At 58.3% G+C, this 27,035-nt stretch overlaps 1 protein-coding gene across 1 annotated transcript; it reads right to left on the reverse strand.

Annotated features, from left to right (window-relative positions):
* Window positions 1–450: 450 nt before the first annotated feature.
* Window positions 451–26,438, reverse strand: NAPA (NSF attachment protein alpha). The gene is made up of 11 exons (XM_006067440.3): window positions 26,178–26,438; window positions 14,479–14,558; window positions 10,957–11,073; window positions 6,522–6,568; window positions 5,274–5,351; window positions 5,057–5,112; window positions 4,882–4,966; window positions 3,986–4,090; window positions 2,718–2,786; window positions 2,251–2,301; window positions 451–1,225 (listed from the first exon to the last, which is right to left on the reverse strand). Exons 1-11 carry the CDS (start codon window positions 26,273–26,275, stop codon window positions 1,124–1,126), a joined length of 888 nt encoding a protein of 295 aa, XP_006067502.1. The 5' UTR covers window positions 26,276–26,438; the 3' UTR covers window positions 451–1,123.
* Window positions 26,439–27,035: the final 597 nt, after the last annotated feature.

Consider the following 27,035-nt stretch of genomic DNA (forward strand, 5'->3'; position numbering starts at 1 on the left):
GCATGATCTTCGTTACAGCTCCTGGGCTTAGCTGCCCCACAGCCCGTGGGATCTTAGTTCCCCGACCAGGGATTGAACCAGTGCCCCATGCACCAAAAGGTGGATTCTAACCACGACCACGAGGGAAGTCCCTCCACCCCTCTGTATGTTGCACAAATCCTCCTGCTAGCTCTGGGTTGGAGGGGGGCACTGCCATTTGTCATCCCAGCTGAGGAAGCCAGGGTCCAGAGGGCCCAGGCCTCAAGACCCCAAGCCCATGGCCCCTCCCCAGACCCACCATGCTGGGCCTCCCTGCCGGGAGGCTCTGACCCACCGCATCCTGCCAGGCAAGCCTGCCCTCTTGTTGCCTGCAAAGGGTGCCCAGAGCCCAAGTGGGGCCAGGAAGATGGGACACAGGCCTGAGGGCGAGGGGGAAAAAGGTGAGGGGCAGAAGAGTGAGGAGGAGGAGACTCGAGCACAAGCGTTGTCTTTTATTTCCTTCCTCGGGTAGTGGCGGCTTCCCACCACCACCACCTGGAAGTGCGGGGAGGAGACAGAGGGGTGGGCATGGGGATGACCCTCGCAGCTCCAGGGCTGGGTCCATCCTGAGAGGTCGGGGCTGCAGGAGGCAGGGGGCTCCCGGTGCGGGGTGGGGGAAAGGAGTCATCCTCTCCCCAGCAGTGAGAGCAAATCACGGTGGCTATGTGGGCCCAGAGCTCAGCCAGGGAGGAAGGTGGAGATGAGGAGACAAGACACCGGCTCCACGACTCAGCTGGCTGGGAGAGGTGGGGCTGGATGCGGACTCCGACCCCTGGCAGCACCCACAGCGAACAGGCCTGCGCCAGAGAGCCTGTGTGTCGGGGTGGAGAAGGGCAGCTCTGGGGGCTTAAATAAAGGGCAGGGGGCGAGGGATGCAGCGAGAACAGAGGGTGACCGTCTGGCCAGTGCGCCTGGCCTCAGGGGCCCCGGAAGCAGTGCTGAGCCTGCGGGGTGGCTGCAGAGTCCTCGGTGGGAGGAAGGAAGGTCTCGCAGCCAGGGTCTCGGGCCCCCTTCTCTCTGGGCTCACACGGCGATCCTTGCTGGAGGGCCTGGCCGGGGGAGAGCGGACGGGGCAGGGAGACGGGCGCCGGGGGCCCCGCGGGGCTTAGCGCAGGTCTTCCTCATCACCCTGGATGGTCTTCTTGATGCGCAAGAGCATGGTGGTGAGCCACTGGTCCAGCCGGGAGATGGAGTCGTACTCCTTCACCTGCGCACCAGCCAACAGGCTCGGGGTGAGTGGCCGCCCTGAGCCTGGCCTCACCTTCCACCCTGTCCCCGGTCCCAGCCCAACGGGCTCTGTTCAGGATCCTCTAGACGGTCCTGTCAGCAGCCCCTCCCTGAACAGGGGTGAGGGGATGCATAGCCCTGACCCTGGACAGAGCCTCTCCCTCCTGTCTTTACTGGCTGACGCATGAGGGCTCCCGCGGGGGGAATAAAGATTTACAGCTGGAAAAACAAAAGCTCCAGCTTTCTTGTTTTAAGGATGGGAAACTGAGGCCTGGAAATGTGGCGCAGGCCTGTTCTGAGCGCTGTGGGCAGGTGGGAGGGGGGTGGGCAGAGAGAACCCCCGCCTGGCGGGCCCCCTCCTCTCCCATCTCCTGTGCTCTGCTGCTGAGCTTCCTGCCATCCACCCCCGGCCAGCTGTCTGGGGAGGGATGGACTGGCCAAACTTGGTCCCTGACATCATTCAGGGGTCCATGATTCGTGAGGGGTGCCTGGGGAGAGTCACACTGGACAGATCCAGATCCACCTGGGCTGCGTTTAACAATTCCAGAATGCCTCACAACAGGGTAAGGACAGGGAGAGCATCTCTGTGGGGAGATTGTTATCAGAGAAGCTGCTGGAAGGGGGCCTCCCAAGGCCACCTCTCCTGCACCCCTAGTGGCACCTGCCTCCAGCTTTCCGGGAGGTGAGGGAAGGGGGACGACATGACTCCCTCCCTGTACCCCCAGGATCACCCAGAGTGCCCGATGTGAGACTCCCTGCACTGCTCATCCGGGGGACTCTGAGGGGTGCAGAGACCTTGGCCTTCAGGAGCACAAAGACACGGGTTTGAATCCCAGCTCATCTCTAAGATGGGGAGACCACTCCCTGCACCTCTTGGGGCTACTTGTGAGGATTCTGGGGTGACGGGAGAAAAGAATCCACAGCCAGGGCCTGGGGCCAGAGACAAAAAGGAGGAAATTCACAGGACTACGTCTGACGGGGGCCGCCAGCCCCGCGGCCACTCACCGCCTCGGTGTAGCTGTCCACGTTCTGCTCCTCGTGGGCTTCTAACAGCTTCTGCAAAACAACAGGGGGTGGGGCTCAGGAGCCAGGCAGGCTGAGGCCTGACCTGGAGGAGCTCCACACACAGTATCTGGGTGGGTGAGCGTCAGGGGTGCCCAGGCTGAGCGGGAGGAAGGGGCTGTGCTCCAGCCTGCCCTCAGCTTGGAAGGTCACCGACACGGAGCATCACCCATGCATGCGTGCCCGTGTGTGGGTGAGAACCCACAGCCTCCCCGCTCTGCCCTGGCTCCATCAACGCTTGAGTCTTGTCTCAGCCAGAAAATGGGGACCCAGATGGCAGATGAGATTGGCAGGGGGTTAAAAAAAGGCCCCTGAGAAACACTGTACAGGTCTCAGTGGCTGTGCTAACCGGAGCCCAAGCCCCCGATATGGGAGAGGAGCGGCCCAAGGCCCCCGCAACATACACTCACTTTCATCAGCTTGCACTCCCGAGAGTCCGAGAATGCGGGGAACAGCTCCTCATACTTCTGAACGGCGAGCTGAGGGTCAGCGAGGACAGAGGAAAGGAAAAAGGGAACAAGCTGATGAAGATCCCCTGGCAGCTGCAGGGACCTGGGGCTGCTCCAGCCCTAAGTCAGCTGTCTGCATCCCCACCCCAACCTCCAGAGACACAGGGCTCTGTGCCTGGTGGAGAGGCTCCCCAGAGCTAAGCTCAGCGCCAGCCTGGCTGCAGACAGCTGTGGTGGGGAGTGGCGGGCAAGGGACAGGGGCCCAGGGAGGGAGGAGGCTTTCTCAGGCCGGTGCTCGGGGCCTCTCCCTGCACCCAGCCCCACCGGGGTAGGTGCACATGCTTTGTGCCACGCCTGACGCCTCTTGTCTAACCCTCATGAGGACCCAAGGAGGGTCAAACGACGGTGACTTCATTCTGCAAGTGGGAACCAGACCCAGAGATGGCGGTGACCCGCACAGGGCTCAGGACACGGGGATCTGAACCGGCCTGACCTCAAAGCCCAAGCTCTCACCTGCCCCAGCAGGCACCCGCAGAGGGAGGGAGGGTGGGGCTCAGGCGCACGATGTGGGTGAGGGCAGACAGCTGGAGACCCCAGGAAACCCCAGATTCCAGCAAAACCCAGCTCCTCTCCAAGCCCTGACCAGGCTTGTGCTGAGAGGCCCTGAGGATGGGTGGGGTGGGCAGGTAGGCTCTGGTTCAAACATCAGCAGTCAGAAAGGTCTGGACTCCCGGGGCAATTTACTAGCCATGTGGCCTTGAACGAGAGACTCTGTGTCTCAGCCTCAGTATCTTCCTCTGTGAAGTGGGATGACCATGGTGCCAACCTCATGGGTTGCAGTAAGGACTCCAAAAATGCTCCCACAAAAGAAAATGTCTGGCACCAAGCAAGCCGGGAGTTGGAAACGCAAAGGGTGCAAGGGTGGAGTGAGTGACATCACGGATAGAAACGCAGTGAGAACAAGAATTTCCTGCTCGAAGGCACTGCCAGGGCCAGAGAGGAGCAAGGGACCTGCCCCTCCCGAGAGGCAGAGAGGTGACTTGGCATAGTGACAGACATGGTGCTCCAGGGGTGGTCACCCCATGTGGGGTAACTCTGGGGGGCCCCGGGGCCTGCCGTTCACCCTGTGTGTATGTGGGGTAACTCTGGGAGGCCCAGGGTCCTGGGCTCACCTTGGCCTTTTACCCTGTGTGGGGGTAACCCTGGGGGGCCCCGTGGCCTGAGCTTACCTTGGCATTGAGCATGTCGATGCAGAAGTGGCAAAGGGCAGCCTTGAAAAAGTAGTCCTTGGCACTATACTTGAGGAGCGGGCTGTCCATGGCGTTGGTCCCCACCTGCAGGCACAAGGCGGTGGGCAGCCAGAGGGCCGGGTCACTGCCAGGCACTTGGGGGCAGCTGGGAACTAGGTCCATGCCCAGTGACGCCCTGTGAACCCAGGACCCCGAGGGCAAGGAAGCCAGAGACCAGCCCCGGTAAAGTCTGGGTCGGGTCTGAGAGACCCAGGACCTGCGTGTGCCGGGGGTGGGCGTGTGGCCCCAGGGCCAAGGCCAGCAGTCTGTGGGCTCCCGGAGATGCCTGAGCGGGTGATGGGGGCGGCAGCCCCGCTGTCGGGCTGACAGGAGGCTGGCACGCTGGTGGGTAGAGGGGCGGCAGACTGCGGAACATGAGAGGCGGCGCCCGCCCCGCGCTCCTCCGAGGCCAGCTGCCTGCCTGTCTCCCAGACAGGCTGAGCCCACCAGGGGGCGAGGCCTCACCCGGGAGGGAGCATGCACATCCAGGGGACGCCCCCTCCTGCCCTCTCTGCAGGCTCCGCAGCTGCCACCGGCCATCCTGGGCTTCGCGATTCTTTCCGCTCTCTCCCCATTTGGGAGTTGGCCTCGCTCTACCCACGGAGGCCCTGGTGAGCAGCGTGGGAAGGACGTGTCTAGGGAGAGCACGATGACACCACACGGGGTCGTGCGTGGAGAGTGCTCAGCCAGGCCGAGTCCAAGCTAAGGGCGTGGGGATGACCGAGGGCGCTGCAGATAAGTCGGGGGAGGGTGGGAGGTGGGGAGAAGGGGCGCCGGCCAGCAGGGTGGGGCGCAGTGCCCGCCCGAGAGCGGGGCTCAGGCCCTGCTGTCCCCACCTGCTCGTAGATGTCGATGGCCTTCTGGTACTGCTCCAGCTGCGCCGCGTAGCCGGCCACCTTCAGGAGACACTTGTTGGCCGAGCTGAGAGGGGCAGAGAGGGGCAGGGGGTCAGTGGTGGCGGGGCCCAGGGCCCTCGCCGGGGGCGGGGACAGGCAGGGGGCGCCTGGGTACCTGTTGGACTCCTCGCCTTTGTAGTAGTCTGCGGACTGCTCGTAGTGGGCGATGGCCTGGGGCACACGGGGCGGGGGAGAGGGCGAGGGGCTCAGGCGGCCTTCGTCGCTGGCGGGCCCAGCAGCTCTGCCACGCCCCAGGCCCCCAGACTGGTCCCAGAGGACTGGCCGCAGCAGCCCTCCCCACCACTGGCCAGGCTGGGCCCCCCGCCGCCCACCTTCTCGATGTCCACCAGCTCCGTCTCGTAGATCTCGGCGATGGAGATGTGGTGCTTGGCTGCAATGGTGAAGCGGCCCTGGGTGAGACGTAAGAAGGGACTGTCAGCGACGAAGGGGTCCCGAGTTCTCTGCCTGGCTCAACCACGTGCCCCTCACCTTGGCCCCCAGTCCCCTGAAACTGGATTCTCAGCCCTTGGCCACCCGTGGGAGGGGGGCCCGCCAAGGAGGGTCCTGAGAGGCACAAGGCTTGCGAGGGAGGCTCCTGCCTGACAGGCCTGCGTCTGAGTGCTGCCCCGACCAGGTGACCACGGGCACGCCCCCCCACACCCAGCCTCCATGGGGACACAGCAGATGGGGCAACATGGGAAATACGGGCACTGGGACTGGCCAGAGGCCACATGGCCCAGGGGGGGCACATGTGACTGGTCCAGAGAGGCGGGAGGAATAGCCCTGGACTCTGGGCCAAATGTCAAGAGTCCCCACAGCCCCAGAGAGGGCCTGCCTCCCGACCTCCCCTCCCCTGTGTGGTCAGATGGCCCTTCTCCCCACCCACGCTGCAGCTTCCCCCGCAGGCGCCCAGGGCCTTCCCCAAGGCGGCCCGGCTCCCAGAGCGGCTGAGCACCTCCTGCCCGCCTCCACCCAGCGGCGGTCCCTGTGCCTGCCGCTCCGGAGACCGAACTGCCCAGCGCAGTGTCTCCTGCAGCGCCCAGCGGGGGTGCTACACGGCGACAGCATCGCAGGGCCCGCAGGGCAGGACGGGCGATCGGCCCCGGGTGGACGTGATGCGATGGGGCCTGGCTTGGAGCCTCAGGCTGGCTCTCTGGGCTCGGACCAGCAGCCAGGGCTCATCTGTCGATGAGGACGCTCCCTGGGGCAGGCGGGGCTGAGCTCACTCTGGGCTGGGGGAGGCTGGGGAAGGGGAAACTCCATGGACACGTGAGGGCCCCAACAGCGGTAATGCCTTTGAGTGAGGACAATGGTGGCCTGTGGGGGGCTGGAGACAGGACCTGGGGAGGGGCCTTCCGCCCCTCTCACGTGCTGGGAGCTGCCACCAGGAGCCAGGCTGGCATGGACCTGTGTGAGGACCCAGCCAGCCCAGCCCGGCTCGGCTCCTGTGGCAGTTCCCTGCCCGCCTCCCCTCCCGTCTCTCGGGGGCAGGGGATGGGAGGGAGGGCGGGGAGGCAATAAGGCAGGGCTTGAAGCGGGGTAAGGGGAGGGAGGGAGCCAGGACACGCGGCGGCCCTTACCATGTCTGTGTAGATCTCAATCGCTCGCATCAAGCAGTTGATGGCCTCTGGAGAGAGAACAAGGGAGGCGAGGAGGAGGAACGAGAAGGTGAAGTCGTTTCAGCAGAGACCGAGGAGAGAAGGGAGGCGCCGGGCCGCTGCGGAGGGCTCAGCGCGCGTGGGGTGCAGGAGACCCCCGAGCCCCAGGAACCTTGGCCTGACTCATTCATGCTGCTGGCTGTGACCTGCTGGGCACGTGCTTTCAGGGGAGCCCTGCCAATACAGCTGCCCTCTGCCCCGGGGTCACCGCGATGTCACCACCTTCCCAGTGACTGTGGGACAGGGTGCAGCTGGCACCGTGTCAGACTTCCTGGGGGTCTGAAGCCAGACCTGCTGAGGGCCTGCACTCGGGGATGAACTGCTGGCAGCCGCAGCCAAGCCTGACACTGGAGGAACAGCCAGGTCCTTCCGCCACCCTTCCACGGCGGGACCCTGAACCAGCCGTGTGCCCTGCCCCTGCCTGGCCTCCACCGTGGCAGGAGGCGGCAGGGTGCTGTGACCCCGAGGCCCCCGCCGTGGGGTCTCTGTCATATCCCCGTGCGCCCATCAGCCCGGCATCGCCACCCACCAGCTCCTCAGACCACGGGTGTCTCCGACCACACACACCCCGGGGTGGCGCTCGGAAGGAAGCACTGGGGCACCTCTGTTGGACTCTCGCACGCGACGTTTTAAATTTGGAACTTTGAGAAAGATTGTTTTTTGTTTTTTTTTGACAACTTATTTGGAGAAGAGAGAAGCATGAGTGGGAGGCATTTTCTAGCAGATAGAGATGAGCTCTCGGGTGGATGTTTTTTTAAACGTCATTTTAATGCATCTTGGAAGGACAGTGTGTTGGGGTAGGTGGGAAGAGGAAGACAGAGAGCCTGGACAGACCACAGCGGGTGGGCTCTGAGCTGGGGCACATCTGAGCGTTCACACAGCCTGGGGCATTGGGAAGGCTCCTGGCCTGCCGCTAGGGCTTCAACGTCAGCAGGGCCCACAGGGCTGAGATGCCACCAGGAAGGCCCAGGCCCAGTGTCTGCTTTCAAGGGGGGCTCAAGGTCTCATCACCCAGGGAGATGCATCAACAGAGGCTCTTAGCCTCAGACCTGTGGTTGGTCCTCCAGGGAGTCCACAAGCCCCACTCCCCCAACTCATAGGCCAAAAGGGGGTGTCTGAGAGCTATTTTGGGGGATGGAGGCTTGGGAGGTTGGGTGCAAAGCCTCAGGGGACCCCCCCCAAAAGATTCAGAGAATGTACACCACGGGGTGAAGGTCATGAGGCTGGGGCAGTGGGGAAGAGGAAAAAGGGGCAGGAGAGAAGGAGAAAAAGGAGAGAACGCCGCGGACAAATACAGCGGAGGAAGCAGTGTTGCTGTCTCTCACGCACACACTCTCTCACATGCTCTGTGACAGAGCATTTCCCGAAGCAACTGATGAGCTAACAGCGCAGTGGTAAGGATGCTCAAAAGCCAGGCGCCAGGGCTGTAGCGCATGGGCTCTGCACACCGCATCCTGCCCTGTCCCCCACCCCGGGGGACTGGATGCGACTGGGGGGCTTCCTCTCCCAGAACACTGCGGCGCATAGCTTGGTCTCCGCAGGCCGAGGGGGCAAAGGCTGCCCCTGGTGAGGTCAGCCCTGGATGCAGAGAGGCTGGAAGCTCCCAGGCAAGACAGGAACCCTCGCCCCACTGCCACCACAGCAGCCGCCCAGGGCCCGCTGGCGCTGGCCTGAGTGCTGTCGGCCAGAGGGCCCCTGCAGCGGGGGAGGACAGCTTAGGTGCAGCCAGCAGCGTGGATTCACACAGGGTTGAGGCCCCTCGCTCCAGGACAGCTGTCTCTGGAAATGCAGGCTGCCAGCTGACACCCCAGCTGGCGCGCTAGCAGACAAGCTGCTGACACGCAGCTGCAACCAGCTTATCTCCAGTCTCTGGGACCCCAGCCGTGGACAGCCCCAGACAAGCATGGCAAACCCAGCAACCTGACCCCCACCATCCACGTGCGGAAACCTGGAACCCGGGGAGGCAGGTGGGGTGAGGGTGGTGCTCAGGCCCAGACGGGGGAAAGCACTGGCCTTAGGTCAGGGTGGACTCTAGAGGGACAGCGAAGGCAGGCGCCAAATCCCGCCGTCCGCCCTGGTGGCCCTGAGGCGCAGGCTCAGCTGCCTGTCCAGGGGCGGGTGGGGGGCTTCCAGGACTCCTGCAGGAAGCACTGACACAGCTGGAGGTGTCTGAGGCAGGTGAGGCCAGCAAGGCCCCAGGGAGCCGGCCACCTGCGTGGGGAAACCCGGCAGGGATCCACGTGGGCCCTCTGGCTCTGACTGACAAGGCAAGTGGCCAGGCCAGACCCCCACCTGACAAAGGCTGGGGGCCACCCCTTCTAGACATTTACCTCACGCTGGTGTAGGGCTGGGCCCGTCTGTGCTTTAGCTCACATGTGATCTCCGCTTTCCTTGACCAGGAAGTGGAGACCCAAAAGACGTTGTTGATGGCCCCAGGTCACGGAGAACAGGCTCCCATGGGCCTCGGAGAGCAGTGAGCCCCACCCTCCTTGAGTGGGGGTTGGTCAGTTATGACGCAGGGGTGCTGGGAGCCCCTTCAACACCTCCCCCTGCTCAGCAACAAGAACCTCTGGCCCCGGCCCTGCCCATGAGGCTCTCCCCTGCGCCACGGGACCTTCCGCTCCCCGAGCCCCGCCTCTAGCGCCAAACCTCCTCCCTCCTGGCCTCTACATCCAGGGCAGAGAAGCGGGCTGGCTGATGCTGAGACAAACCAAGTTGCCCTCTGTGCCCCAAGACGGGCACGTCACACGCAACCACCGCCGCCTGCTCACCAGACACCTCAGCCATCCTCCGTGCTTCTGGAGGCCAGGCACGGGTCACACCCCCACATGGGCCCTAGTGCCCCCCATACACGCTGCAGAGCCCGCTGCCAGCTGAAAAGCCTCAGCTCAAAAGCTGGGAAAGGATGCCACATGCTAGTACCCGCTGGGGCCTGTCCACCAGAAGTGCTGGGGATTGTTTAAACGGCAAATCTGCCCTATGCACTTGCTGAGAAGCCCAGCCTCAGCTTCCACCCCAGGAACCAGTCCTTCCAGTCACTCGGGTGCGGTGGCCCAATGTCTGTCACGGGTGCCTGGGCAGCATCTCCAGGTCGACCAGTTCCCCAGAGAGAAGGCAGGCTGGGGGCAGGGGCGGGACCCTCTGAGGTGGATGCACAGTCTTTCCGGGGTGATTCAAGCTGAAAACCAACCCACGGTCATTCATGGTGTGACCCAAACCCTGGCTCATGGCCACATCACCAGTGGCCTGCTGCACCTCAGCGCCAACCAGCCAGGTGCGCTGAGCTTTGGGCAGTCACCAGGACACACCTGGTCATGAGGTCTCCCCTCGGTTCAAGCCGCGCTGAGTGCGCCACGTGACCACCGAGGCCAACGTCTGAGCGACACCCAGCTACAGAGGAGAGGCCCAGCAAGATTGGGGACAGAGAACAGGTACTTGGCCCTCACAGACATCAAACCCTCGACTGGGAACCAAAATGTGGCGGTGGCGATGATGAATTCGCCACCAATGTCCCCAGAGCTGGCATGTGAACTGGGACTTACAGATCCTTGGAAAGACCCCGGGCACTGGTGCAAACTGCCCTCTCTTGGGAAGGACAAGCCTTTATTCAAGATGATGCGTCTCCTTTTTAAATTAATATTCGCGTATTTCCCATTCTCTTGTGAGTGGACAGTGACAATAGATGGTCATTAGAAAAAAAAGCCTTTTGCTTGTTAAAATTAAAAGTTGGCAACCCATGTCTGGCACCAACATTAAAAAAAAAGCAAAAAACTAAAATTCCAGCCCCCCCAGATCCAACAGCCTGGTACCCGCTGGGCCGTGCACCTACTTTAGATGAGCCCAGCGGGGGACAGACATGGTTTCCTCACAGTGAGTCAGCCCCAAACTGGGCTTCGGTCCCCAACACGCTCTCATCTAAAGGAACTTACTCTCTGGCAACCGCATCTCCGCTCGGTTCTCTCCAATCCCCCCACCCTGGGGGTAAGGGAAGCCAGGTCAGGGGAACTTCCGCTCCTTTTTCGGCAGAGACTCCTACCTGGCTGGTCTCAGAACCCCCTCCCGCCCCCTCCGCATGTTAATTCTGACAGCAGAACAGATTTTCCTCTCTCCTGGGCACGCGGTGGGCCTGAGATGTAACTCCCACTCCCACATGCTCCCGGGCTCCGGGAGGGGCGCCACCAGCTGCAGGCACAGAGCGGGAGGGGGAGGCGGAGGCTGGGAGCCAGAGAGAGGCAGACGGACGCCAGGCAGAAGGCAGCCAACACGCGAGTCACAGCGCGAGCGCCACCGGCGTGGCGGAGAACCTGCGGCCCTCTCTGGACGGCTCAGCGAGGGCGCGGGTCCACCAGGCCCTCACCTTGGGGGTCGGCTTTCTTGAACGCGTTGCCGGCGTCCACGAAGCAGGTGGCTGCGTCGTGCTTGCTCTGCAGCTGCAGGTGCAGCTGGGCCGCCTGGCAGAAAGCGCTTCCGGCAGCTGGAACACAAGACGGTGCACCCTGCCTCAGAGCGGGGCTCCAGGCTCTGGAAGCCGCTCAGATGATGCCTGCGGAGGGGGCTGAGCTCTCCTGAGTCTCTGAGAGAGGAGGAGACTGGCCTGGGGGAACCGAGGTGCAGGCCTGGACCTCAGGCCACCTGATCCCAGCGGTGCCCCCCACCCCTACCCGGAAGCTGTCCTCCAGCCCCGGGGAGCCTGGAACCAGCATTCCAGACAGCATCACGGGCTGGGGCCAGGTGGGGGTGCTGGGGGGGAGAGGGGCAATCAAGACCCAGCTGCACCACACTCCCACCACCTCCCCTTTCCAAGCCTGACTTCATCTCCCCCCACGGCTCCCAGCCCTTCCGGTCTAACTCCCCAGCTCCCAGTCTCCCCTGGGGAGAACTCACAGGGTCCAGGCCCCCAGGAGGTTCACATCCAGAAAGGGAAAGGGGATGTGGATGCCATGAACTTGAGTGTGTACATGGGTTCTCAGTTCCTCAGTCGTGTCTGACTCTTTGCCAACCCATGGACGGTTGCCCACCAGGCTCATCCATCCATGGGATTCTCCAGGAAAGAATACTGGAGTGGGTTGTTACTTCCTTCTCCAGGAAGATCTTCCCGACCCAGAGATCGAACCCACATGTCCTGCGTCTCCTGCACTGGCAGGTGGATTCAGCCACCTGGGAAGCCCCTATGAACTTGAGTGCGTGGGGACAATGCCCACGGGCGAAGGGCAGCTGCAGCGACCACACCTGAAGCCCAGGCTGTGCTGTACTCAGCCGCCCCGTCACCTTCCACAGGTCTGCTCCCGCGTCTCTATCTTCTAATTTGACTTGAGGGAGACAGAGGGAGCCCTCCTCTTCCAGGGGTGGGAGCTGTGCTAACTGGGAGCTCCAATGGCCACATCCAGCTCCGTCCTGAAGCCCCTGCCCTTCCTCTTTCTCCAGCTGAACCCGAACCATGGAATTTCTGAGTTGGAGGAGGACAAGAGGGCCTGGCCCTATACTCTACCTTTAGAGCAGGAAACTAAACTCAGCCACCCAGATTTTCACTGTGTCTGATTTCTTTCCTATTTTTAAGGGCTTCAAACTTGAGCGCAGAATTTCCAGAAAGGTAGTATCATTGGGGGGGGAAAAATGGTTTAAGATTTTTGTTTGACTATTTGGGGGAGGGAGAGAGGTGACGAATGTTAAAAGTAAAGCAACATCCACGTGATTGAAAAAGAAATCTTTCTTTTAACGGTATTGTTTTTGGGGTGAGCATAAAAATACACACAGAATCTGGCTCCAGGCACAGTGTATGCTGTGAAAGCTCAGGAGAAACTCTTCTGATTTTCAGGAAACCAAAAATACTCTCGGAGGAGGAGAGCCCATTTTGCCCACTGCCTCCACACCCGCCTCTGTAGCCCCGTCCCAGGCTTCATTTCCTTTGTGGTCTGAAGTCACAAGTTCCTCCTGGGTTTCAGCACTGTCTCTGCCTGATTTTCTTGACCCAATCTTGCTGTTTCTTTTTAAACTGGAGTATAGTTGATTTACGATGTTGTGATGTTATATGTTAGTTTCAGGAGTACAGCACAGTGGACCAGTGGACCAGTGACGCGTATTATGTATACATATTATTGTTTTTCAGGCGCTCAGTTGTGTCCGACTCTTTGCCACCCCGTGGACTTCAGCACGCAAGGCTTCCCTGTCCTTCACTATCTCCCGAAGTCTGTTCAAATTCACATCCGTTGAATTGATGATGCTACCTAACCATCTCATTCTGTTGCTCCCTTCTCCTCCTGCCCACAATCCTTCCCAGCATCAGGGTCTTTTCCAGTGAGTTGGCTCTTCACATCAGGTGGCCAAAGTATTGGAGCTTCAGCGTATACATACACATACACACTTTTTTTAGATTCTTTTCCCATATAGACCATTAGAGTACTGTGTAGAGTTCCCTGTGCTATACAGTAGGTCCTTACTAGTTACAATCTTTCTGATGTTTGAAGCCTTGTTATGACATCAGCCCCGGAAGGGCTCAAGTACTGGCTTTCTGAACCTCTCCTCCATGCCCTCAGGTAGTTCCCAAACAGATCTCTGGCCCCTCAGACCTCAAGGAGCCCCTCCCCGCCTGCCCGCCTCTCCTCGGGGGACACAGCTCAAGCCGCAGCCTTGCCAGGGTCTGACCTAATCTTCCTGGCCGAATCAGAAGGACTACTCCGCCCACCAACACGGGCCTGAGAGTCTCTGGAGCCACGGGACCTGGGATGCCCTCTTCTGGGTAGAGGCCCTTATGACGCTGTCCGTGTGGGCGGGCATCCTGCTCCAGCTGGAGTGAGCGCACAGATGGCCGGGGACCTGGTCAGCGCTCCTGCAGTTTGCCAATCTGCTGACCGGAGTCCTCAAAGGGCTCTCCTGCCCCCTCCAGAGGGACAGGTGCTGCTGACATGAGTGAGGAGTGGAGTTGCCGCCGTGCCGCGCTTACCGCCCCGCGTGGGGACAGCTGAGCCTGCATCACGGCCCCGCGGGGTCAGGACTGTTACCTCCCCTGCTGTCCTGAGGAGAGTCCAGCAACTTCCCCAAGGTCACGAAGCCCCAGTCTGAGCTGGGACACAAATGCCAGTCACTCTGGATTCCAAAGGTCAGGAAGCCACCGGGAGCTGTTCAGGCTCCAGAGCTGGAGTTCTGGCTTCTGAATTGCTTCAGCCACTCACTCGTGTTGGTGTGCTGGGCAAAGGACTGGGCTGAGCCTCAGTTTTCAAGTCTGTGAAATGGGGATATTAACGATACTGACCCTCATGGTGCTGCTGTGATGGCTGAATTAAACACTGCCTGCTTGGTGCTCAGGGGAGTGCTCAGTTATTGCTGGACCACTTGAATGTCCCTCAGCCCAGATTTCAGACTCTGATGGAAGAATTAGAGAACTGCTTCCGGGGAAACCTGAAATTCTTTTCTATTTTTAAGTAGATGGTGTGTGATTTATAATACTGTCTTAGTTTCAGGTGTACAGCAATGTGGCTCACTTATGTATGTATGCCTTTTCTGATGCTTTTCCATTATATGCTATTATGAGATCATGAGTATAGATCCCTGTGCTACCCAGTCAATCCTTGTTGGAAATCTGACATTCTGAATTTAAGGAGAAACCCCTTAAAGAGTTCACCAATCCACATGGGTCTATCTGAATTCAATAATCTATTACTGATCCTTATCATCTAAGTCTGCTCTCCCGGGTCCTGGGACCCAAGCTGTAAAATGACCCAGCTCAAAACGACCAGACAGCAGGCCAGTGGGTCTGTAGAGCCGGTAATGGCTTTAGAGAATGAGGCCTGCAAGGCTGACCCCTCAGCCAGGCCTTTGGGATGGGGAGCCGAGGGGAAGGAGGAGACAGAGCCACAGATGGGCTCTAGTAGGGATCACGTACCACTCCAGTTTTTGGCCATTTTGAACATGTTCGCTGCCCTGGCGTAGATTTCACATGCTTCCTCTATTTTGGACGAGCCTCTGGGAAAAAGGAAAGGAAAAAAGGGTAAGGAAAAGATCTTATCTGGAACCAAAGAGAAAGCATGCCTTCTGCCCCAGCAACAGTGGAGATGTGCCCTTATGTGTCTGGATGGCGGCCCCCAATTCCCTGTGAAGTCAGCTTTGCGAGTCCAGCTGCAGCTCAGGGCTCTGTGCGGGCTCAAGGGAGATAGAGCCGGCAGCCCCCAGCCCCTCCCACCGTTTGTCCAGGCCCTCCATGGGCCAGTCCGGGCTGCACCCTCATGGTGGGGACCCTTCCTGACCACCCCCAAAAGCCCTGCCTCCGACAGTCTCCTCCACTTTCTGCTCGGGATGCTCGGGGGCTCCCATGCTTTCTGCAAATCCCTTTCCCCATGAGACTGCAAAGCATTCTGGAAGAGCAGTCCAGCCGTGGACGCTGGGTCCCTTCCTCAGTCTCAACCCTGTGCCTTGCACCCTGCAGCTGTTCAGTGAAGGCCTCTCAACCCTAAAAGCATGTCACCACCCATTCATGACTTGGCAGGTATGTAATAATACACACACAGAAAGAAAGACTGTTTTTAAGTAAGTACACAGAAAACTCCCACTTGTGTTAAAACAAAAAAGTGAGACCAGAAACATACGTGTAAACAGCTTATTACTGGGAAAATACACACAGAAAATAATTACTGTATTTTTCTATAAGGTGGGGTCTGTAGAACTGGGTGCCAGGTGTGGGGGACAAACTTATATTCCTTTTTAGTACTGTCTGAATTTTAAAAGCATCTACATATTTCACCTATTTGAGAAAAAAAGTGCATGTATTTAAGTACTAAGGTTTGCATTGGGTCCCGTGGTCCAGGCGTGAATTACAATCCTAGCAACTTATCCTACGAAACTAAGTACAAGGATGCTCAAAACAAGACTGTTAAAAGTGGCAAAATCACGGGGATTCCCTGGCGGCCCGGTAGTCCGGGCCCGGTGCTTCACTGCTGTGGCCAGGATTCAGTTTCTGGTTGGGGAACTAAGATCCTGTATGCCATGTGGCGAGGTCATAAGTAAATAAATAAAATGGGCAAGTAATAACCTTCAAAAAACTTACTGTGAAACAGTAGGAACCTGGAGGGTTCAGGGGAGGTACATTTTTTCAAAAAATAAAGCTCCTCGTATGGGCAGCTTTACCCAGCTTTCTGATTTCCAAGCAGTACAGATGAACCTCTTCCTGAACTGGGGGGCCCTCTGTTAGTACCTCATCCGCAAGGCCCCGCCTTGTCCTTCTGTTGTTTCAGCTTCAATAATCCAGCCAGGCTGAGCCCACGAGCTGTGAGTGTCCATGTTTGAACGCCCACCACCCATATAACTCAGGAGAATGAAACGCACAGGCTCAGGAGTTCCAACAAATGTATTTTACATCTCTCCTCCCTGACATCAAGCAGTGTTGCGTTTTGAAGAGAAGAGGTGGGTATTTTCTGATGAGACGACACAAAATCGTCTTCACTCTCCCATCCCTCATCTCTGTTGCCAACCAGCCCTGGAACCTTGCTGACCCCAGCCACAGAGGGCGAGGGTGTCTGGGGTGATCCTGGGTCCTGTGCGGGGAGCATCCCTGCCCTCCGCACTACCAGTGCGGTGGGGCCAGGCCGCCCATACCTTGGACTCATGTTGGATGTCTGCTGCAATAATCAAGCTGGAGCCGCCCTCCCTGGAGACTCCACTCAGTAGGCCTGGGCTGGGGCCTGGTCCCAGGATTTGCCAGGGTGGCCCCAGATGACTCAGCCAATCGGGCGAGTCTGGGAGGGAAGAAGCTGACCCAGACCCACCACCTGGGAAGCAGTCACCAGTGGCCTGTCCCATCAGCTGATGTCGGAAGGCGACAGCTCCAGGGCGGGCTGGCTGGGACTGGTATCCTGGCCTCCTGGATCCAAGTCGCACCAGCTAAGGGTCTTCTTTAGCTGAAATGTGTCCCCTCTGCCCTCTGGGGCTGGGCAGACACTGCCTCCACCCTCTGCGGTCCCCAGGACGCGCTCCCCCCACTCGCCCTGCTGGGTCCCACTGTCTTCCCCCCTCAGCTGCACCACACACTGGGCCTGGGGCCCGTGTGGAGCGACGTCCTCAGAACCCACTTCTGGGCTTGGAGAGGCGAGAAACTTTGACCAGCTTTGGGTGGAAGAGATTTCAGAATGGTCTCCTGGGGGACCATCCCTGGAAGGTACTCTTGGAAGAACCAGGTGCATTCCCTGAAGTGCTCTCAGGCCTGGCCCCCTCCCATGGATCCCCAAGGGCATCCTTTCCTTCTCAGTGAAGTCCCGTCCAGATCCCACTGTCCTCGGAGAAACCTCAGGCTCCCAGATGAGTAGGAATGGCCCGTCCCACCCTAGCGAGGCCCGAAGCCGGATGATCAGCCACGAGCACAGTCAGCCCGGGCCGGCTCCCCGTGGCTCAGTGAGACGGAGCCGACTCAGACAGAGCCTGTCGGCTGCTGGGCTGAAATTCTATGATCCCAGGCTAAGCTGGGCTGATCCCGTGCTGGGTCAGTCATTCTAACTGTGGGGTGGAAAAGCCAGAGGGATTAACATCTGCTCAGGCCTCTGGGCCGGCCTCCTCAATGCTTGGGTCCCGGCCAGGTCCCTGGCTAGGTGATGACAGGAGACTCTCTGGAGCGCCGGCCTCTTGGAAGTGGAGACGCTGAAGGCAAAAGTCGTTTTGCCTCGGGTCCCTGAGACCCCGGAGAAGCCGTTCGTTCACCGGGGGGACAAACATCTCTGTGTTGAGGATGTGCCAGGCACAGCAGGGGACAGTAGCACACGAAGGGGAAGGCCCTGACCTTGGTGAACAGAACATCAGCAAGACCCTTCCAGGGGGACCGGGGGCGAGGGCTTCTTTGAATGGGCAGGTCAGAGAAAGGCTCGGTGACTGTTGAGATTTTCAGCTTAGTCCTCAAAGATGACTCAGGAGCACCCATATGAAGAGGGAGTGCATGGCAGGCAGAAGTCACGGCATGTGCAAAGGCCCTGAGACACGAACAACCAACCCCGACCAGGTCAAGGAAGAGAAGAGGGTCGGGACGCCTGTGCTGCAGGCAGTGGCAGGCCACAAGGCTGAAGAGGCAGGCGGGGAACCCCAGGCTGGCAGCCAGGAGAAGGGTCCAGGCCCTGCAACAAGGAGGGTTCTGGAAAGGAAAGGAGGGGCAGAAGAAGACCCCAGCTCCTCTGCTTTTCCAAGTTGTCTTCCCACGTGACAAATCTGCATGGCTCACTATAGGACTTCTCTCCTGAGAAGCTAGGCTGTCAAGAGTTAGGTCAGGCCACTTCATGTCACTCATCCAAGGGCAGCCTTCCCAACAAAACCTGCCAATTCCCTGAGGGAAGGAAAGCAGGCCTCCCTCGGACCCCTGCCCAACTACCAGAGAAGCTGGCCGGTCCTGCGTCACTGACGAGCCCGGGGGGGGTGCCTGTGACAGCTGGCTGTCTCTCCCCCTCTGATCCCCCCAAGCTGCCTGTGATCCACGCCTCCCATCCCACGGCTTCTCTGAGCCATGCCGGGAATAGACAGAACCGGTTTGGGCCGGCCTGGAGCAGGGCGGTCTATAATTACCCCCGCTCAGCTTTGCCTTCTCCCCCTTTCCAAGGCGGAGGAAGCGGTCTCAGGTCTCCCAGGCACGGACACCAGCCTCCAGTGACCGCCATATGGAAGGAGGGAACCATGCCAGGAATGCACAGACGGCCGGTGGGACCCGGGCCAGGGGGTCCGCAGGGCAGCATCTCAGCCTCCCTCCTTCTTTCCTCGGTCCCCTGGGCACTTCCTGGAGCCCAGAAACACGTCACACGTCACAACCCACCCACCGCAGTCTCTGGGGGTCCTAAGAAGGCATGCAGATGGAGTCACTCCCACTTGAAGTCCTCACTCAGTCGCGTCCAACTCTTTGTGATTCCATGGAATTCTCCAGGGCAGGATACTGGAGTAGGTAGCCATTCCCTTCTCCAGGTGATCTTCCCAACCCAGGGATCAAACCCAGGTCTCCCGCATTGCAGGAGGAATCTTTACCAGCTGAGGCACAGGGAAGACTTGTCCTTCTGTGGTGCCCAAGCCACCTGCCCTGGGCCCTCTCCTCAGCCTGGAGGTCCCCACCTTGATTCTCAGCCACTGTCCGGGTGGATCATTCTGGCCCTCCCCTCCTTCTCCACTGTCCATCCTCACGACTCCGTACAGCGGCCAGCTGGGCACTGCCTGAAACAGCACAGCGATCCCCACAGTCACGCTCCAGGTCTGAGCCCGGAGACAGAGGCAGCGGAGCTCACAGAAGCTCAGGGGCTGGCCCAAGGCCCAAGCCTCTTGCTCATTCGGCGATCCGGGGGCCTCCTTTCCGTGTCTGAGAGTCTTTTGAAAGAGCAGGGAGCAAGGCCCCTACCTGCTCTGGCCTCGCCTCTTGATTAAACAGCCAGCACTGCTCAGCCTCCCCTCACCTGAGGAGTAGATGCTGCTGTCGGCTGGGGTTGTTCAGTTGCTCCGTCGTGTCCAACTCTTTGAGACCCCACAGAGACTGCAGCACACCAGGCTTTCCTGTCCACCACCAACTCCTATAGCTTGCTCGAACTCATGTCCGTTGAGTCAGTGATGCCATCCAACCACCTCATCCTGTTGCCCCCTTCTCCTCCTGCCTTCAATCTTTCCCAGCATCAGGGGCTTTTCCAGGGAGCCGGCTCTTCGCATCAGGTGGCCAAAGTATTGGGACTTCAGCATCAGTTCTTCCAATGAATATTCAGGGTTGATTTCCTTTAGGACTGACTGGTTTGATCTCTCTGCTGTCCAAGGGACTCTCAAGAGTCTTCTCCAGCACCACAATTGAAAAGCATCAATTCTTTGGCCTTCTTATGGTCCAACTCTCATATCCATACATGACTACTAAAAAAACCACAGTGTTGACTATACGGACCTTTGTCAGCAAACTGATATCTCTGCTTTTTAATGGGAAGGGATTCACTAAGCCAAGCCCCTCCCCATGCTCCAGAGCCTGAGCCATCCTTGCGGTGCAGCAGGTGAAGGAACATCAGACAACGGAGAAGGCACCCCCCCAACCAAGGAGCAGCAGGCGGTCCCAGCCTTGCCCCACTGCTGACTGCATAGGGCTGTCCAGAGCCAGAGCCATGGGGTCTCTGGTCATCCCTCAGCATCTCCACCCACGAGCCCTAAGCCCCTCGCTGGCTCTGCAGTGTGCCAAGATCCCACAGAGCAGGGCCTGGCCCCACTGTGATTGCACAGGCCCCAGGAGGAGGGAAAAATCCAGTGTCTCGCGCTAACTGCCCAGCTTTGAAATGCCTGGCTAGGCAAGGGGGAGAGAGAGAATGGACTTGGGGGACCAGAGACCTGGGCTGAAATCAGCCTCGGGCACTCTGCAAGCTGCGTGACTTGGGCGAGCGATCCCTGAGCCTCAGTTTCTTTATCTGTAAAATGAAGACAATGAGCCCGACCTGGGAGGTGTCTGTGAGGCTCAGAGACGACAGACACGCAGTACCTGGCGCACAGCATAGAGCGCAGCTCAGAGCATGCGCACGACCCGATGCTGTTATAGGAAGGAGCGAGACGCTCCAAGGGCTGCCTGCGGCAGCAGGAAGTCTAGAATCCCTTGGGGTCGGTGGAAAATCTGGGGAGCAGTCAGGCAGGCCTGGATTCCAGGGCTGGCTCGTGGCGCCCCAGCCCCTGCTTCCTCAGGGGGAAGTGGGGAGAAGAGTCCACCCCTGCAGACCTGTTGGAGGCACGAGGAGCCCTGCAGGAGGCACCCAGGAGAGTGCCCCCGACACAGCAGGTGCTGAGCCAACGAGCTCACTCTCACGAGGCTGGGGGAGAGAGCAGATTCCTACTGTTCACTTCCTACTGCATCTCAGCATGGGTTTCATCTCCCCACCCCGGGCTAAGCCAAGGGGCACCCCTCCCCGGCTTTCCAGAGAGCCCGGGACCTTCCACCTACCCCACCCCCAGCACATCCCAGCGCCCTCCTGACCATGACCTCAAAGGCAGGGCCAGGCGCCTTCCTGCGGTTCTTATGCTGATCCCCTCTGCATGTTTCCTTCATCCCAGCCAGAGAGCCCAATGGTTCCCATTCTTAAAAGATGTTTCTGGGGCTTCCCTGGGGGCTCAGTGGTAAAGAGTCCGCCTGCCGATGCAGGAGATTCGGATTTGACCCCTGATCCGGGAAGATCCCACGTGTCGCAGAACAACTCGGCCATGGGTCAGGCCAAGACAATTGAGCCTGTGCTCTAGAGCCCAGAAGACACACCCACTGAGAGCTCGCGCCCTGCAACAGGCAAGTAGTCCCTGCTCGCTGCAACTAGAGATAAGCCTGCACAGCAAGGAAGAAACCAGAACTAATAAATATTTACTTAAAAAAAAAAAAAAAAAACTGTTTCTAAAAGAGCCTTGCCGCTTACTGAAGTGCAGGTCACTCAGTCGTGTCCAACTCTTCGCGACCCCATGGACTGTATAGGCTGAATTCTCCAGGCCAGAATACTGGAGTGAGTAGCCTTTCCCTTCTCCAGGGGATCTTCCCAACCGAGGGATCGAACCCAGGTATCCCAGCTGAGCCACAAGGGAAGCCCTTGCCTCTTAGTAGCCCCAGCCTAAACAGGAGCATCCATACCTCTGTGTGACCACCTCCACGAAGAGAGGCAGAACCCCCAGACTGCAGAGACATAAGGACCGGGTTCCTTGGAAACCTTGGGTCCCTTCAGGAAAGCCTCCACTCGCAAGAGCCGCCGAGTGCTGAGTGGGGGATCCTGGCAGTGGCAGGGATCAGTGAGTCAGTGCCCAATTCACCGGCATCAGAGGTTCTGCCTGCTCTGCAGGCGGAGAGCGGTCTGGAAGCCGTCACTCCCAACCCAGGCTCACCAAGGGCCTGGGGGAAACCCACCTGGACCTTGGCCCCAGTCTCTGGTCAGGCAGGTCTCAGGAAAGCCAGCCTCCAGGGCTCCTGAGGGTTGCTGGTGCCCAAGGACAGCTCAAGCAGGAACTGTGCCACCATGATCTCCTGGCTGCTGTCCGTATACACAGCATGGCACCCTGTTATCTCTAGCTCCCCAAGACTTCAGGTTCAACTTCTAAACACGATACCTAATATTAACAACAGCAGCAAGCACTTAATAAGCACTCTCCAGGATCACAGCACTTTACATGCATAACCTCAGTCTCTCCTTACAACAACCCTAGGGAGTATGTATCACTCTGACTTTCATTTCACACATGAAGAAACTTGCTAAACACACTGGTATCTGAGTGGAAGGAAGTTTTTATTTTGGATGTGGGAGAGGAAGTCAGAGGGAGATGTCAGGGAGGGGAAAGGCCCGGGGAACAGAAGCACTGTCTGAAATCCCGAAGGGGCAGAGCAAGGACGTCTGGGTCCATTGGGAGCTGGAAGGAAGAAAAAGCGCATCTTGCTTTTTCCCTGTCCTCTCTCCTTTTCCACACTTACACCGTGTTTGGGAAATCGCCACCTTTCTGCTTCCAGGGCAGAAGTCAGGGCTGCTCTCCCATCTCCTGTCTGGGAGCTGAGGGAGGGGAAGGCAGCAGGAGGGAAGGAACAGAAGCAGCTTGGATCTGAGAGCCGGCTGGTACCGCCTCCCCCCGAGGCTGCTGGTGCGCCAAAGCCCCCTAGTGTCTGGCGGCCCTGAAACAACAAAGGGCAAAGGGCTTAACATCCCAGGCAACCAGGCTGCCCTGGATCCCAGGCGATTGCAACCCTGCCTGGCCCCCCCTTTTTTTTTTTTAATTGTTTTATTATTTTTTTTATTTTTTATTTTTCTCATCATTATATTCTCTCTTTATTTTTATTATTTTTTTAATTTAATTTTATTTTTTAAACTTTACATAATTGTATTAGTTTTGCCAAATATCAAAATGAATCCACCACAGGTATACATGTGTTCCCCATGCCTGGCCCTTTTGATCTGAGCAGAGACCTCTCAAATTGGAACGCTGCCATCACTGAGGTTCCTGGAAGGGGGAGCTGGAGGAACGAGCTGAGCCCTGACACTCCCTCTTGCATTCCCGGAAAGGGGGCTTGTCAAACGTGGAAGCCAAGCAACCCCAGCTCCAGAGGGCAAGTGTCAGGAGCGGTTCCTGCCCACAAGGCATGTCCTCCTGGGCTGGCCTTTTGGGCAGACAGGCTCTGGCATGCTGGTCTCAGTCTCCGTCTGCAACCCTGCCCTGCACCATTGAGAGTGCTCTTAGAGCTGAAGGCTCTGGGGTGAACACACCTGCTCTTCTTTCTTTCAGACATGTGGATAAAACTGCCATGTGGGTGGGGAAGATGGGGAAATCTGGGGAAGGAAACTCCCTGAGACGCATAGTTTGCCAACATCCTCCTAAACGGAGTGCCCAGAAATGGGCCTGAGCCTCAAAGAAAAACTCTGGATGGCAGCAAGACAGGCATGGGTATGAACACCAATGCCCACTCAGCGGAAGACTGAGCACAAAGACCTGCAACTCTAACCCCTACACGTCCACCTCCAGAAGGACGTTGTGAGGACCACATGAGAGGATGCACGTCGAGTGCCTGGCCCAGGCCTGAGTCAGAGTCAGAGAGAGCCCTTAATAAACGTTATCAGACGTTATTACTGTCACTGCCTTCACCCTCCCCCACGCCAGCTGCTGGAGTCCTTTCTAAACAGGAGGTCTTCAGCACTGGGCCTCCTGTGAACTGAATGCTTGCTTGTGTCCCCTGCCAAAACTCGTGTGTTGAAATCCTAAGCTCCACAGTGATGGTATGAGGAGGTGGGCCCTTTGGGAAGTGACTAGGTCATGAGGGTGGGGCCCTCATGACTGGGATTAGTGCCCTTACAAAAGACACCACAAAGAGCTAGTTCACCCCGTCTCCTGCCCTCCCACAATGTGAGGACACAGTGAAAAGACAGCTGTCTGTGAGGCAGCAGGCCCTCACCAGGAACCAGACCTGTCAGCACCATGACCTTGAACTTCTTGGCATCCAAAAATGTGAGAAATAAGTTTCTGATGGTTATAAGGCACTGAGCTTACGGTATTTTGTTACAGCAGCCTGAACAGCCTAAAACAGGCCATTAAAATCCTCAATGCTCTCCAGCAGCTCTGCAAATCCAAGCCTTTTTTCTCAAAAAGCCCTCCAGAATGGGGCCTGGTTCTTGTTCAGTTTCATCCCCTTCTGCCCTGTCTACCTTTGTGGGCTGACACAGAACCCCCGGAGTAAACCTTCAGATGCTGACCTTCACACATCTGGGCCTTGCTCAAGCTGCCTCTTCTGATGGAAGCAGTGCTCTCCCACCAGAAATGACCCCTGGAACTCCTGCTCATCCTCCCAGGTGGAGGCTTCTCCTCACAGGGAGCCAGCCCTGGTCTCTCTTGGATCTCTGCTCCCCATCATTTCTGGACAAACTTCCCCTCACCCTAGACCTCTGTTCACACAACTCCCACTGCCTGGAACACCCTCTCTAGCCCCCACTCCTGTGGCACGTCCCAGGGTTCCTGGGGGCACAGCTCATTCCTCACCAGGGCGTTCCTTAAGCTCATGCAGCTTCCTCTCAGGTCAGGAACCTCCCACCGATGATAAAATGCAGCCCTTAATCACATGTGACAATTCTGCTTTACTAGTGTGTTAGCAAGTCTTCATCTTGCCTGTCCAGCCAGGTGACAAAGTGTTTCAGGCCCTGACTTGGCTGCTCCTTCCAAGCATGGCCCAACAGTACACTAATCCCCAGGGACCAGACACCCAAAGCCACCCAATAAAACCATGACCTGACCGAAAACTGAGCTCTTGGCCCCACCCCAAAACACTGCACTTGAGTTTCTCCCCTTGTGAAGGAAGCAGAAACACAGACACACTCTCCCCACTCTCAGCCTCTAAAAGAAAACATTCCTCACCTAATCAATACAGTCCATCAGCCGCGGATGTTTTTCCACACTAGGTAGGTCTCAGCCAAGTTACTCAAGTTCTTGTGGTGGATAAGTAAACATTATCCACCACTTGCAACAATGAGCAGTTCCCATCTCCTCTCCTGGGAAGAACCCTCCTCCTCATTTCTTACCAACCTCCTAACACCCTCTCTTCTAAAGCCCCAGTCTTCCCCCGCAAACCCCTTCCCCAGCCTCTGCCTCTCTGCTGCCAGGTTCCATGGCCCCTCCTCACAGTTCCTCCTAACTCTCTACACACCCGCCTGTTCCCCTGCAGCTCTCCTCCCAGTTTCAAGAGCAACACAACCTTCCTCAGTCCTCCCTGGCTCTCTCTCCATTGGAGGTCTCAAGCCCCCTCCCCTAACCCTATCAAGCCCCCATGGCCCGAGTTCCTTCCCGAACCCCTTTCAGCTCCTTACTCATCACACCGTCTCTCCCTGCTCTGACAGCCCCCCACCCCCACTTCTCCCATCAAACCCCCTCCTTGATCCCCATCAGTCCCGAACAGGCTCCATACCTGTTTCCTTCCTGGAAATGACACTGATGGTAGCTAACACCTTCAGAGTGATGACCACACCCCAGGCTCAATTCTACACCCTTTACACGTGCCCTACTTCAATACTAGTGGCAAATGCCTGAGACAGGTTTCTCTAAGACACCACCCCCCATAATTAGGGAAGTTAAACAGCTTGCCCAAGGTTAAGAAATGGCAGAGCCTAGGCTTCTGACCTCAGCTTTTGACCCTCCTCAGCCACTAAAATTCCTCAAACGACAGTCATCAGAACAACTTTTATGAGCCAACATGAACTCACGTGAAATGTCTGCCACAGCATTAGGGGCTGGTTCTATTTCCCAGCCCCCTTCAGCCCTAACCTGGGCATGCCAGTCTCATCCTGCTCACGCTGCATGCCCCATCTTTACTCAAAGATCACACAGCAGCCTCTGGCCCCTTAGGTTTTCTTATCTCCCTCATCTCTCGTTTTTATTCCACCAGTTCCTAAACCAAGCTTCACCCCAACTTAGTCTCCAGCCTCCCAGCCCTCTTCCTTCAGAGGATTCTGAAGGAATCCTCTGAAGGAAAGAATCCCATAGATTCCTCTGTTCAGATCTCACTTGGCAGTCAGATCTCCTTACACTAGTCACCTGTGACCAGGGCCATATTCACCTGAGACACCTCACGCTACTCAGACTGGGTTCATCAATCGTAGGATCATCTTAGCCCTGACGCCCGGGCCAGAGTTCACATAAATCCATCACCCCCAGGTCTCGGAAAGGGGACGCCCTCGGGCATAAGTCCTCAGTCTCAGGCCCCAAGACTGCCGTCTGGGATCTTTCAAATAGGCTCTCCTTGAGCTCCAAAAGGCTTCCTGGCCTGGCTTCCCTCCAGGCTCTCTCGGTCCCCGCAGGCCACATTCCCTTCAAGGCCTGAAGGGCCCGTCTCCAGCCTGGAGCCCCTTCCTGCCTCAAGATGGTTTCGCCTCGGCCCGGGTGTCCTCAGCCCACGGCCCTGCCACAATATCGGACAGTCTCTCCTCAAATCATGCTGTCAGTGCCACAATCCGGCGTCCTGGCCATGGCTTGTGTCCCCTCTGCTGCCTTAGACCATGTCCGTAAGCCCGCAATCACCCGCGTCCTCTAGGCTCGAGCTCTTCGTCTCTACCGCCGCCCCAGAGCATGACTCCTCCGTCCTCTTAGCCGAGGTCCGGGCCGACCCCTGCGCGCGGTTCTTACCCGAAGAGGCCCGAGAAGAAGGACTGCGAGTTCTTCACTTTGCGCTCCGCCTCGGCCAGCAGCGCCATCGCCTCCGCCTCCTTCCCGGAGTTGTCCATAGCAGCCGCAAAAGTACTCAGCAAACCGCCGAAGCCCTGCCCTCGGAGAACTCAGCTACGGCCGGGTCGCAGGAGACAAGTCGGGGGAGCTTAGTGGGCTGCGTTGACGTCGCACCGGCGCGCGCCTCCTGCGGCCAGGAACCACGTGATTCGAGCTGGCCAACCAACGGCCTCGTAGCGCGGCTTGCGCACCGCAGACCACGCCCTCTCCAGCCGATACACGCCGCCCCGTGATTCACGGCCTCCAATCAGCGACCCGATTTTTAACGCATGCGCATGTATCTGCCTGAGGGTACAAGGTGCGCTGGTTGATAGTCCACGTGACTCCGCATAAGCCAATCGCAGCCCTAACCTCCAAGGAGCCGCCTCCGGCTGCGGAATTTAGTCCGTAGTCAGCTGATCACTGATCGTCACGTGATAGCTCCATGCCGGAAGACCCTGCCAATCCTCGCCTGGGTTTGACAGCTCTTTTGCGCAGAGCTTAGTCCCCGCCTCCTCTCTTTACCTCCTGAAGGTCTCTTTCACTTGGAAGGGCGTCAGTGGGTAGGAAGGAAAGCGGTCTCCGTTTTCTTGCGCCCTCTGTCGACCTATGCTGAAATTGGTTTGGGAAGGCCAGAGAAGGCGGCATATCTCATTTTATTGTGCTTTGGTTTCTTGCCCTTCCAAGATAAACTTTTTAAAAAAACAAATTGAAGGTTTGTGGCAATCCTGCATTAAGCAGTTCTCTCAGAGCTGTGCGGTTTCCCAAACAGCATTGGCT

The sequence above is a fragment of the Bubalus bubalis genome, chromosome 18, assembly GCF_019923935.1.
Source record: "Bubalus bubalis isolate 160015118507 breed Murrah chromosome 18, NDDB_SH_1, whole genome shotgun sequence".
NCBI lineage: Eukaryota > Metazoa > Chordata > Mammalia > Artiodactyla > Bovidae > Bubalus > Bubalus bubalis.